General features: G+C 40.7%; 1 protein-coding gene across 3 annotated transcripts; it reads left to right on the top strand.

Moving 5' to 3' along the window:
• The first annotated feature begins 1,222 nt into the window (after positions 1-1,222).
• On the top strand, positions 1,223-9,397 carry LOC307015859 (uncharacterized protein). 3 transcript variants are annotated; one of them, XM_079644785.1, is made up of 8 exons: positions 1,223-1,360; positions 4,033-4,359; positions 4,493-4,765; positions 5,077-5,172; positions 5,253-5,339; positions 5,423-5,451; positions 6,430-6,486; positions 8,516-9,397. In XM_079644785.1, exons 1-7 carry the CDS (start codon positions 1,300-1,302, stop codon positions 6,454-6,456), a joined length of 900 nt encoding a protein of 299 aa, XP_079500911.1. In that variant the 5' UTR covers positions 1,223-1,299; the 3' UTR covers positions 6,457-6,486; positions 8,516-9,397. The 3 variants fall into 3 exon arrangements, with proteins under 3 accessions (XP_079500911.1, XP_079500909.1, XP_079500910.1); XM_079644783.1 differs by lacking the exon at positions 6,430-6,486; XM_079644784.1 differs by lacking the exon at positions 8,516-9,397 and having other exon boundaries at positions 6,430-6,760.
• The last annotated feature ends 3,835 nt before the right edge of the window (positions 9,398-13,232 follow it).

The raw sequence follows: 13,232 nt of genomic DNA, 5'->3' as shown, positions 1-13,232 counted from the left end.
GTAGTGTCTCTATTTTAAAGAGTCCTCTCCTGCTGATGTTCAGTTGTATATCAGTATGTAGTGTCTCTATTTTAAAGAGTCCTCTCCTGCTGATGTTCAGGTGTGTATCAGTATGTAGTGTCTCTACTAGGACATGTCTCTATGCTTTAATGTTCAGAAAGCTCTTTATTTTTCTCATACTGTCTGTGCTGCAGCACCTCTTTTCACCCTCTCTCTGAAACCAGAGCCCTGTCTGGTCTGATTGGTTAGCTGGCTGGCTCTGTCGTGATTGGTCAACCTCTTAGGGATGTCCCGCCCCTTAGCCTATCACGTATGTGTTGGAGCGCTAGCCAATAGAAGCATCAGTGTAACATAGTGATGTCACTATGTTCAGTAAGTAAACAAAGGTGTCTAATGGAGGCATTTGAGGCAGGGGGGGTGGGAGCGATCGGGCGAAAAACACAGGGATTTTAATCTTTGCAGGCCATGAATAAAAACCTATCTAACTACAGGAGAGGGAAAAACCCCCAAAAGCACAATAGGGTCTCTTTAATGTGTCTAAACTTTATACACAAAATGGTCTGCTTCTTATCTGCTCGCCCCTTAAATCATATTGAGCTCTATAACACAAAGAAACCAGCCAATAAGAATGTACACAACACAGAATTCATATATATAAATTGTATGTCCCCTTTTACATTCACCTCGTTTTACTTCCAACGTCTCGCCAGAAATGCGATGGACAGAAGAAGGTAGAAGACGTGGAGCCGTGGATTTGAGCCAGTTTTTCCTTTCCATCGAGTCCTCAACGCTGACAAGTGCATGCTGTATTTTTCAATAAGATAAACAGATTCAGCAAAGATGGAAACAGTGGCAAATCGTTTCCACATACTGCACTTGGTGTTGAGCCACACAGGGCCTGGAAATGCAGTCATCTTAAAATAAACATCCAGATTGTGTCTCAATGTAAGTTTAGCACGTTCATCCACAGTGACTGGATGTCAGCTCAAACTGCTTCTGTGTCATATCGGCCTGAATTATTCCACTGTTGCTCAGCTGAATACGTGCTTGTGTTTTTTGTTATGGTGTCATGCCTTCAGAGCTGCTGGTGTTAACCTAATTTCACATCGAAACACTTCTCCTTCAGTTCTCAGAAAAAATAAACTGAAATAGTGAAATGAGGAACCAGAGCACATCTTCCTGTTCAACTTCCCCTCTTCTGTTCTCACCTGCTGTTATCATTGGTACTGAGTTCTTGTTAAAGAAGCAGCCGGGGAGAGACTCTGACAGTCGAGAGCCAGAGACCGAGAGAGAAGCACGATGTCTGAATTCAGAAGGATCATGATGTCTTCATTCCTGATGCTGCTGCTCCACTTTCCAGGTGAGGATGCAGAGAACACACACTGTTTACGACTGTTAGTGAAAGCTAGTGAGGGAGTCTCTCAATTGAAATCGATGTATCCTTGGGCAAGATGCTGAACCCCAAGTCTCTCCCAATGGGGAACGGTGTGTGAATGATACCTTCTGTCGTGGAGTTTGAATCTGTTTCTACATTTAATATCCACTTTCCTCTATCGGGGTGTGGGTTATGACGCGCCTCTCTTTGCTTCATAACTAACTTTGCAGAGATCGTTGTAGCGTTGAATCACATCAGGTTTATTCTTTGATCAAGGCGACATACAAACATGAAGACAAACTTCCTCGCTTCAAAGTAACTAAAAGTTCTCCGTATCAAAAAAGAACAAAAATAACTCTCAAACTGCACCAGATTGATGCTTTTAACTTAAATATTTAAAAAAAATCTTCCCCGGGGGATGCTCCCCACTCATAATATGCCGTGAGCTGATTATCGAGCCTTCATTGTAGCAGTCACGTGTGTACTGTGTGTTTGCGTGTGGGGAGTGTTGCAGTAGAACATTCCACTGTAGCGCCCCTGGTGCTCTATAGTGCCCGTAATAGTGTTCACTGGAGTCCAGCACCTCAGCACCATACTTGCCAACCTTGAGACCTCAGAAATCGGGAGCAATGCAAAGTTGGGGGCCGGAGCTGTTAGATTAACATTAACATGCTTATTGTAGTTGTAAGTGCACTGCCTTGCGGCCTGTAGCACCGTCCTTGATGGAGCATAGGTGTGGGCTGGACCTGTATTTTACAGGAAAGGAGTGAGCAGAGAGTAGTTGTCGATTCTTGTTCTGTTTTCTGTGAATATCTGCCTCACCCTCTCAGACTTTGAGTTGCGCGCGCTACTAAAGAGACGTGTTACCATGGAAACCAAACAATGGTGTAGCTGTATTAAATTCCGAGTGGAAACAGTCGTGTGTAAATCTGATTTTGTCAGAAATCGGGAGAAATGCGGGAGAAATATGACCCCGGGAGGAAACCGGGAGAGGGCAATGAAATCGGGAGTCTCCCGCGAAAATCGGGAGGGTTGACAAGTATGCTCAGCACCCCCACTCAAAATACCTTCCTGCGCCTCTGTACCCGTGGGTACCCGACCCGATGCAGGATTCTGCCCGACAGCGCACATCTGACAGCAAATAAGTGACACTTAAACTAACATATTTTAAAGCGTAGTATGACTCACAAAAATAAATAGTAAAGAGTTTACTCTAAAGCCTTTTAGTAATAAGACAAACATTCAAACCATAATGACGCGGACGCGATGCGAATATTCGCTTCGCTCTAATCGCTCGAGTTTCACCGCGGCTGCCAGCTATGTTTACTCGCATCATTCAAACAAGACGCGCTGGCTCGGGAGCTACAACTAAAACAAAATGAATATATTTTACCGTGATTAAATTGTAATACGCGTTTCTAAATTATGCCGACGTAACAACATACTGATACCGGTTAGTAAAAACCATGAATTAATGCTTGACAAGTCTGCAGACAAGACGGCAGGCGAAACACCTTTTAAAATGCTTGTTTTCTGAATGGAGATCGGGCTAAGCTAACGTTGTATATGCTCCGTCCACACTCACAACAACGGCCTACAGACATAAATAAACCAGCGACTGTATTCACCATGACGCAGACAGTCTGTGGTTTGTACTTGTTTAACTTTTGTCTAGTTTCTGAACAGATATGAGGAGCTGTGATCTCTGTGTGCTAACTGCTAACGGCTAATGGCTGATGTTTTCTGGTTGAACGTCAGTAACGGCAGGCTGAGATCCTCACCGTTGATTGGCTTCCGCGACAACGCGTCACGTGAATTTGACGCTCGAGTTGAACAAATTGAACTCTCGCGTTTGACGCAGCACAGTCCAATCGCGTGATTTGCGCCGCGTCCACCGCTTCATGCTCGCCGTCGGAGCGAATTTGCATCTGTCCGCGTCTCTGCATTGACTTTACATGTAATCGTGCCGCCCCCTAACATCGCATAGCCTCCGGTCTGAACGCAGCATAACCCCTTCATTGAGCAAGGGGCACATTGCTCTGTATGAACTACAGCTACCGCTGAGAACGCTCGGTCTCCCCTGGTCTTTTTCTTTGTTTTAGGGACTACCAGACGCAGCTGATCAGCCGACCTCAAAGAGCTTGAGGGGGTGTACACCTGTAGGAGGTCGGAGATGTACTGAGGGGCCAGCCCATTAAGCGATTTAAAAACAAACAATAGAATCTTAAAATTAACTCTAAAATGGAATGGGTGTGAATGGGTGACTTGTTGTATGTAAAGCGCTTTGAGGGGGTGAGAGACTGGATAAAGAGCTTTATAAATACAGTCCATTCACCATTTACCAATTATATGAAATAAAACAGCTTTAATATCACTAACGGTACTTTACTACGTACTGTTCCTTTAACTGAGAATGATGAGTTGTGTTTGTAACGTGGTGACTTTAATGAACTATTTGTAATCAAAACTTTCACAAATAAACAGTTTTAGTTTTTAGGAACTTTTGGATCTTAAACCAGAATTAGAATCAAGTTTATTGCCAGGTACATTCACGCATACAAGTTATTTGATTTGGTGTCTGGTGGTGCGAACATAAATTGTCAAAAATGATGAGCATGAAAATTTCGGTTTATAATATTTTTTTCATTTTTTAACAGGAGCAGAGGGGCAACTTTCTTCCTTCACTGTCAGAGTTGGAGATGAAGTCACTTTGCCATTTGACAATGTGATAGATGATCTGGATGAGTGTGAGACTAGCTGGTTCTTCACTGATTCAAGACGCTCAGCAGGAGTAGAGCTGGTTCATCGCGGGCAGATTGGCAAAGAAGCCAAAGCTAAATCAGACAGACTGAGAGTTACAGAGAAATGTTCTCTGGTTCTAAAGAAGGTCACAGAGGAGGATGCTGGTCATTACACCTGCACACAGTTCAGATCAGGAGAACAACAATATCCAGACTCTTGGGTTGATCTGTCTGTTGTTACCAGTGAGTATTTACATCATAATGTATCCAAACTTTCTTGTAAGACAATACACTGAATCATTACAATAATCATGATTACAGTGATGAAGTTAATGTTGCTCTTGTTGTCTTTCTCTCACAATATCTCCATCTTCAGTGACTGAGCACCAGGACCATGATGAGGTGACGTTAACCTGCTCTGTGGTGTCATATGGAGGGTGTAGACACACACCGAAGTGGCTGCTTCAGGGTCGAGATGTGGTTACAGATCACAGAGATATTAAGACATCACAGTCTTCCTGCTCTGCCTCTGTGACATTTCAGACTTCTCCTTTTAGTTACAAAACAAGGTCTGAGTTGTTTACTTGTGCAGTAACAGCTGGTTACGCAGAAGAAGAACATCTGTTTCCCTTCAGTCCTCAGTCCTCAGGTGAGAACATGATGAGCTGTTTAATGTCACTTCAAAATGTCTTCTTATCACAATATACTGAAACAAGACATTTTCAACATCTCACATGTATCAGGGATATAATGAGTTTTTTTATGTGAAGTGACAGAAAATAGAAGCTCTTAATTAAGAAACCAGGTTAGAATATAATGAGTTCTTTAAAATCACTTATCACACATTTAATCACAGATAATTGAAGTTTTGACGTCACATAATTTTGTCCTTTGGTTTATGCATAAAACTTTTTTTTTTTAACTCCAGTTTTTTGCATGATGTTGTTTTATTCCTTTAAGGTGATGCTCCAACAACTGGAACACCACCAAGGCATGAATGGGCATCTGAGAACAACAAAGAAAAAGGACCGGACTGCAAACATCCAGAAGGACCAGGTAGAGACTGAAGAGAAGAAATACTTTAACAGCTAAAAACCTCTGACTATATTTCACACGTGGGACTTCTCTCTCTCCAGCTGTGTGGTGGGTCATCCTGGTGTCTGTGGGGTTAGCAGCTCTCATCATCACCGTGGTTACAGTCCACATCTGGACCAGAGCTAAAGGTGAGGGTTCATAGATTCAAGAGAAAAGACAAAGTAAACCGTGGAAGCTAAATTCAACATGTTTGTCTTTTTGTTTTTTTCAGGGGGCAAAAAACGGATGTCAAAAAACCTGGTGAGTTTAAATATAAAATAATAGCTTGTTATATTTATTATTTTCATTTAACTGTGATTATAAGACAGGCTGAAGATTCAACAAAGGAGTAAAGTGTGCATGTTGTGTTGAAATGAAGTATCTCTGTGGGTCCCTTGACCAAGACACTAAAGGAAGTACTGAGATATTGTACTTCATTAAAAGTAGCAATACTACAATGTAAAAATACTCTAATATATAAATATGATTAAAAATAAAAAATATACCTAAATTGAAAGTAGTGATGATGCAGAATGTAATAATATAATATATGATTATAATAAGTGATGTTTTAATGTGTATCACTTCCATTTGCAATGAATGGTTTATTACATTTACTTTACATACTACTGGGTAGCTTAACTAGTTATATTTGTCATGTAATACATCATAGATGGTGATTTCTGCTCAATTTAAGAATGAAATAAATACAAAATAAAGAAAAGGAATATAAAAGATGTTAAAGCAAGAATGTGTTATAAAAATGAATGGATGTAGACGAGTAAAAAGTTCAACATGAAGCTCCAAAATAAGGAGCAGTTAAAGTGTAAAGTACACTGTAAAATATTACAATGATTTCACAATATTTAGCTGTAATATTTTACAATAAATTACTGTGTTACCACTTTACAGTCTTTACCTGTAATGTTCACAATATAACACTGTAATTTAGAATTTCACAGTGAAATCAATAGAGGCACAGTTACTGTGAATGTCCAGGATACATGATTACCAGGATTTCACAACATGTTACTGTATTATTTCACAGTAAAATACTGTATTCAGACCACCCTCTGTGATAACACAACAAATTAAGTGATTTTCTTGCTTGGCTTTAAATACTAATTTCTTTCTTTGGTGCAGATTTTACTTAAATTGAAAGGGGCACTGCTGCATGCCTTAAAATAAACAATGCAACATATACATCTATGTAAAATTGAAATTGTTGTCTTGGCTTAGTGTTTCCAGGTGCTTCCTGGGCATTAATCCTGAGACGGGCTCGAAAGCCAAAAAGAGGCATGGCAATTTAAATCCCCTTGTCAGCACATTCTGCAGAAAAATTGTTGACTTTGAGTGGATGTCTGTGTGTGTTACGTGCTCCCCTCCTTGTTTTCTTTTCTGTCTCCCTGGCTCCGCCTCTGCCCAGGTGTTCCAAATTCCACTCAGCCGTGTGTATATTATATAAAGAGAAGCTGGAGGAGAAGGATGTCTCGCCTATCCTAACGCCGGAGACACTGTCCTTAGAATACCTCTTTGCCATTTTGAGCTGTAGGCCATATTTTTGCAGATATGTTTAGCCTGGAGGACCTGGTGGTCCAGTTTTCGCGGTTTTATTTTGTTTCCCATAGGGTTTATAATTGATTTCTGGTTAGGGGGGGGGAGCTCTGGGTACTACGGTCCGTGGTGTGGCTGGCTCGGGTGCCCTCCTCACATTTCGCTTGTGTGAGCAAACGGCTAATTATCAATAAATGCTTGTTACAAACGGTTATTGCGTGTATGCTTTCATGTTGCGGGTCTCAGCACGAGCCACTACCGCAGAGTAGAGGTTGGGGCCATAACAACATGTCCAAGACACTGTGAAATGTACTTTGCACTTCAATGGAGTAATACAAAGTTGAAATGGGCATTTTCTTTGTTTTTCTTTGTTGATTGAGCTGATTGAATTGTGTAGTTATGGTACAATCCCAGTCAAATTTAAAATATATTATCGTATTATTTAGATTTGTATATTTACAGTAAATTACTGGCTACTGTGTTGCATTACTTCTACAGTAATAGTGTGAACATACAGGTAAATACTGTAATTTATGTACAGCAAGGTACCATAATACCACAGCTCTGTACTGCTATATCACAGTAATTCCATGGGCATGGCAACTGTAAAGTCACAGTACTTAGTTGTACTTTTATTCTAATTTACTGTAAAAATATATACAGTAAATTACTGTGAAATATTTACAGTCAATTACTGTGAAATATTTACAGTCAATTACTGTGAAATCCATGCAACTAGTAACCAGTAATTTACTGTAATTTTACAGCCAAACATTTTTCAGTGTAGCATTAACTGATGATGGTCAAGTAAAGTCCTTAAAATCTGTACTGAACTACAAAACTGAGTAAATGTACTTAGTTACTTTCCAGCTCTGCTCTGGGTTTTTGGAGCCAAGGCAGAACGTATAAAAGTTAGCGCTGAGCTTCAGTCTGCAATGTTCTAAAGAACAGATAAAGCCAGAAATCTAGGTGTAGTCATGGACTCTGACCTGAGTTTCAACATTCACATTAAAACAGTCACTAAATCAGCTTACTATCAACTAAAGAACATATCTAGGATTAAAAGACTAAAGTCACAGCAGGATTTGGAAAAACTTGTCCATGCTTTTATCTTCAGTAGACTGGACTACTGCAATGGTGTCTTCACAGGTCTCACTACAAAATCTATTAGAAAGCTGCAGCTGATTCAGAACGCCGCTGCTCGAGTCCTCACTAACACTAAGAAAGTGGATCACATCACTCCTGTTCTGAAGTCTTTACACTGGCTTCCTGTGTGTCAAAGAATAGATTTCAAAATACTGCTGCTGTTTATAAAGCACTGAATGGTTTAGGCCCAAAATAAATGTCTGACCTCCTGCTAAATGATGAACCATCCAGATCTCTCAGGTCTTCAGGGACTGGTCAGCTTTCTGTCCCCAGAGTCAGAACTAAACATGGAGAAGCAGCGTTCAGTTATTATGCTCCAAACATCTGGAACAAACTCCCAGAAACCTGCAGGTCCGCTGCAACTCTGACTACTTTTAAATCCAGGCTGAAGACTTTTCTTTTTGCCGCTGCTTTTAATTGAACTATTCATATCTTAGACTGCACTGTAACTTTTATCCATGTATTTTTCATTCATGTATTTTTTCTTTTAATGACTTTTTTTAAATGCCTTTGTCTGAATGTCTTTCATTTTTGTAAAGCACCTTGAATTGCCTTGTGTTGAAAGGTGCTATATAAATAAACTTGCCTTGCCTTGCCTTACCATGTTTCTGTTCCATGTTGACAGGAGCAGATTGATGAAGATGAGGTGGACTATGAAAACGATGGAGGGCCTTCTGCCTCTGTTTGACTGATCAACAACATCAACTCCCCTCAGAGTCCACTGCTGTCAAACATCACCTCCTCATATGTTACAGGAGCAAACAGGAGAACCATGAGATCATTGGAAAATGTCTGATGACTGAGAACACCTGAGCCCCACGAGAGGCCCTTCAGAAACTCATCTCCATATGATAGGAAACATAGCTTATTATATTCATTCATTTCTGACTTAACGTCCTTTAAGTATGCTCTCACATTCCCAGACCTTATACTACTGCTTATCAAACCTCCAGCTGTTTATTCTGTATATAATGTCGTATTATTACCATTACTTGAACTCAAAGTATACATTTTATTAGTATACCTTCACCTCTTACTGTGTCTGCTGCACATGATCATACATATCAGTGTTGGGATGAATTCATAAAATATCTAAATTGTAAAATGATCCCTAATCCATATTTTTTCATTGTGCTCTCTAGGGACTAGTTCAACTTGGTTTAATCAATTTTAAGAATGTATTTGATTTGTTTTTGTTATTAATGATTCACATAATGTCTTCATATTATATATATATATATATATGTCCTTACACCCAGAGTATATATACATGTACTGCTTACTGTTATTGCTGCACATACTCATGCTGTATATCTGATCAATAGTCTATACAATATATTTACTACTCACTTTTTACTCTATATGTATTCCTAAAGCTGAAAGGCCTCCAGTATCTTAGGATGTTTTAATTAGCTTAAGTCCTAATGGTATATGTTTCTCCTTTTTTCACTACGGCTTTAATGAAATATAATCCAAATAAAAAGAGTACTTTTAATCAATGTTATAATGAGTTGTGTTTCTCTCTCTATCTCCAACACACTGACAACACAACGCTTTGTTGGGTTTAACACCTCTCTTTGCCCTGGCTCTCACTTAGTAAACAACATACAGTTTGTGTCAGAGCCAAGGAAGGTGTTGCACATTTAGTGGAGGTGTGGTGATATCCTGGGATCAGGTATGAGGCAAAAGAGAAAGTGAGACAGTTTGATTTGTCTTACGTACTCTTATGCGTTCTTGGTGAGTGGAGAAGTGCGTCATAGAGGAAGCTCTAAGAATGGCACATCTAGATGAGGCTAACAAACCTGGCTAGGTGGCTATAGACCTTTTCAAATCGCCTGATTAACATCCTGTCAGCTTTCAGTTTGGTCCTCAGGTTCAGTCAGCGGTTCATCTGTTGAGCAGAACCTTTTTTGCCAGTTCTCCCTTGGCTCCAAAAACAATTACCTCAGTTTAATCTTTGTTTAATTGAAGAAAGTTCTGACATATCCAGTCATTGATTTGTTCAATGCACTTACTCTTACTTACTCATTGTTTTTCATTATCTCAGCCAGTGGTAGCATGTAGATGTTAAAGAGAAGAGGCCCCAAGAGGGAGCCTTGAGGTACCCCACGTGTCATATTTGTGGAAGCCCACTGTTGCCCTGCTCAGTCGAAAAGGACTCGGCTTCGTTCTGCAATATCTCAAGAGAGAGTCTTCGTCCTTCTTGGAATGCCTCGTTCCTTTCTGACTTCCCGCGTGGTGGTCCAGCAAGTCTGGTCGACCTTCATCCCGTCCTCTACAGCTGCTCCTCCCATCTGGCCCTCTATCTGCCCCCAGGCCATCCTCCTGATACTTCCTGCCAGAGAGAACCAAAGACTCATCTCTGCAGTGTGCAGAACATGAAGCTCAGTCAGATCAAACACCTTGGAGAGTTGAGTGTAGCGTCCTATAGCCAGGTCAGAGAGACTGCTCTAAGAATGGCACATCCAGAAGAGTCTGTGCAGTGTGAGCATGAAACTATTTCAAAACAACATGAACACAACACCGGCTAATACATGTGTTTAAAAGTATAGGCAATTAATATGAGTTTAATTAGACACTTGTGTTTATTTATGTTTCTGAAGGTTTTCTGGTCGGCATCAGAGGGTAACACCTGCAGAGCTCTGCTGCTGCTGTTAACCACATCTTTACAGAAACGATTCTTCAGTTCTCGGAAAAAGTAAAAATAAATCTGCAGAGATACAAAGAGGAACCACCATGTTGTTTTTTTTCATTAAAACCAACAATCTTTACATGCTCAACTTTGTCTGTTGGGTTGCTGATAAAGAAAGCCTACAGTTACCTTCACTCTGAATAAACAAAGAGAAGAAATGCATCAAACATAAAAGTCTGATGTTAAAAAAGTGTCTTACCTTTTTTATTAAACCAAAAAAACGAGAGAGATTAAAAGCACATTAACCCAACGGTCATCAGAGGAGAGATGGATGAGGAAGTGACTCTTCATTTACCACAGGAAGCAGATGTTGAGTTTTTATTAAAGAAGCAGCAGGTGAGAGACTCTGACAGTCGAGAGCCAGAGACCGAGAGAGAAGCACGATGTCTGAATTCAGAAGGATCATGATGTCTTCATTCCTGATGCTGCTGCTCCACTTTCCAGGTGAGGATGCAGAGAACACACACTGTTTACGACTGTTAATGAAAGCTAGTGAGGGCGTCTCTCAATTGAAATCGATGTATCCTTGGGCAAGATGCTGAACCCCAAGTCTCTCCCAATGGGGAACGGTGTGTGAATGATACCTTCTGTCGTGGAGTTTGAATCCGTTTCTACATTTAATATCCACTTTCCTCTATCGGGGTGTGGGTTATGACGCGCCTCTCCTTGCTTCATAACTAACTTTGCAGAGATCGTTGTAGCGTTGAATCACATCAGGTTTATTCTTTGATCAAGGCGACATACAAACATGAAGACAAACTTCCTCGCTTCAAAGTAACTAAAAGTTCTCCGAATCAAAAAAGAACAAAAAGAACACGGTCAAAAGACTCTACTGCTTCCTGTCTAATCACACCCTCAGCTGTGAACCAACGTCATGACATGTATAGACATACAGACATGCACGTCATATCTGACAGCAAATAAGAAACATCTTTTAACACCTTAATGAGCAAGGGGCACATTGCTCTGTATGAACTGGGTGTGAATGGGTGACTTGTTGTATGTAAAGCTCTTTGAGGGGGTGAGAGACTGGATAAAGAGCTTTATAAATACAGTCCATTCACCATTTACCAATTACATGAAATAAAACAGCTTTAATATCACTAACGGTACTTTACTACGTACTGTTCCTTTAACTGAGAGTGATGAGTTGTGTTTGTAACGTGGTGACTTTAGTGAACTCTTGCTCACTAAAACCCACATAGCAATATTCTTTAAAGTGATCGTCACACTCACTATGAACACTTCAGTTAGTGATGTGGATCTGTAATTAACTCTGGTTTGAATGTGTCGTTAAAAGATTCATTAAACAGATCAACCAGAACTCTAACTCTTTACCTTTTCATATAATACATCATTATTCTGTCAGCATTTATGACGACTATATTTCTTTCTGCTTTTTACCCAACAGCTGCAGCTTTGAAACTATACCACTTCACCGTCAGAGCTGGAGATGAAGTCACTTTGCCTTCTGACAATGTGATGGATGATCAGGATAAATGTGAGAGAACTACCTGGACCTTCAGTGATTCAAGAAGCGATTTAGTGTACACACCAGCAGTGAAGCTGTTTGAAGATGGACAGATTCACAAAGAAGCCAAAGCTCAATCAGACAGACTGAGAGTTACAGAGAATTGTTCTCTGGTTCTAAAGAAGGTCACAGAGGAGGATGCTGGTCTTTACAACTGCGGACGGATCAGATCACAAGTTCCAGACTCTATGTTTTTTCTGTCTGTTGTTACCAGTGAGTATTTACATCATCATGTTTTCAAACTGCCTCTAAACTGAAACATTCCAATAATTATGATGATTACAGTGATGAAGTACATTTAAATGTTGATACATATTGTGGTTGTCTTGTCTCTCACAATATCTCCATCTTCAGTGACTGAACATCAGGACAATGATGAGGTCAAGTTACGCTGCTCCGTGAAGAAATATGGAGGGTGTGGACAGACAGTGAAGTGGCTGCTTCAGGGTCAAGATGTGGATAAAGATCACAGAGAGATAAAGACATCTCAGTCTTCCTGCTCTGCCTCTGTGACATTTCTGACTTCTCTTTTTAGTTACACATCAAGGTTTGAGTTATTTACTTGTGAAGTAACAGATGGTGACAGGAGAGAAGTACAGGTGTTCCCCTTCAGCCCGCAGTCCTCAGGTGAGAACATGATGAGATGTTGAAGTTACTTCAATCTGACATGAATAATTACCTTAAATATGTGTTTGTTTTACAGAAGTTGCAGACTAAATAGTTTTTTGAGATGTGTTTGTTCGTTTAGGTGAGGACACAAAACCAGCCGCCTAATGAGATCTCCCCGTTCCCCCGGTTCAGGAGAGCTCTCCTCCGGATGACATAAGCGGCTGCCTCATAGCCTGTCGGTTATTAGGCAGCAGGGCTCGCGGCACAAACCGGCTGTCTTTAAAACCTGTCGGTTGATTAGACAGCACAGGCTTGTTTCCTATGTCACAGATATGCCTCCACACACCTCCGCTCATTCCTCAGCAGGTTTGAGCGTGAACGCGCCTCAATGTCCGGTTTACGAGCCTTCTCCTAAACAGAGACAGGATGAGAGCCGGTGTGAGAGGCAGTGTGTGGAGGCCCCCTCGCAGCTTTTCGGTCCGGGCCCCTCTTGGGTTGCTTCACGGGCAC

This window comes from Notothenia rossii (genome assembly GCF_949606895.1).
Source record: "Notothenia rossii genome assembly, chromosome: 8".
Classification (NCBI taxonomy): domain Eukaryota; kingdom Metazoa; phylum Chordata; class Actinopteri; order Perciformes; family Nototheniidae; genus Notothenia; species Notothenia rossii.
This window is presented reverse-complemented; position numbering and strand designations above follow the sequence as displayed.

Coding starts and splice junctions, on each gene's coding strand:
- LOC307015859 (XM_079644783.1), top strand. CDS start 1,300: ATGTCTGAATTCAGAAGGATCATGATGTCTTCATTCCTGATGCTGCTG. Junction 4,766..5,076: donor CTTCAGTCCTCAGTCCTCAG/GTGAGAACATGA, acceptor TATTCCTTTAAG/GTGATGCTCCAACAACTGGA. Junction 5,340..5,422: donor CATCTGGACCAGAGCTAAAG/GTGAGGGTTCAT, acceptor TGTTTTTTTCAG/GGGGCAAAAAACGGATGTCA.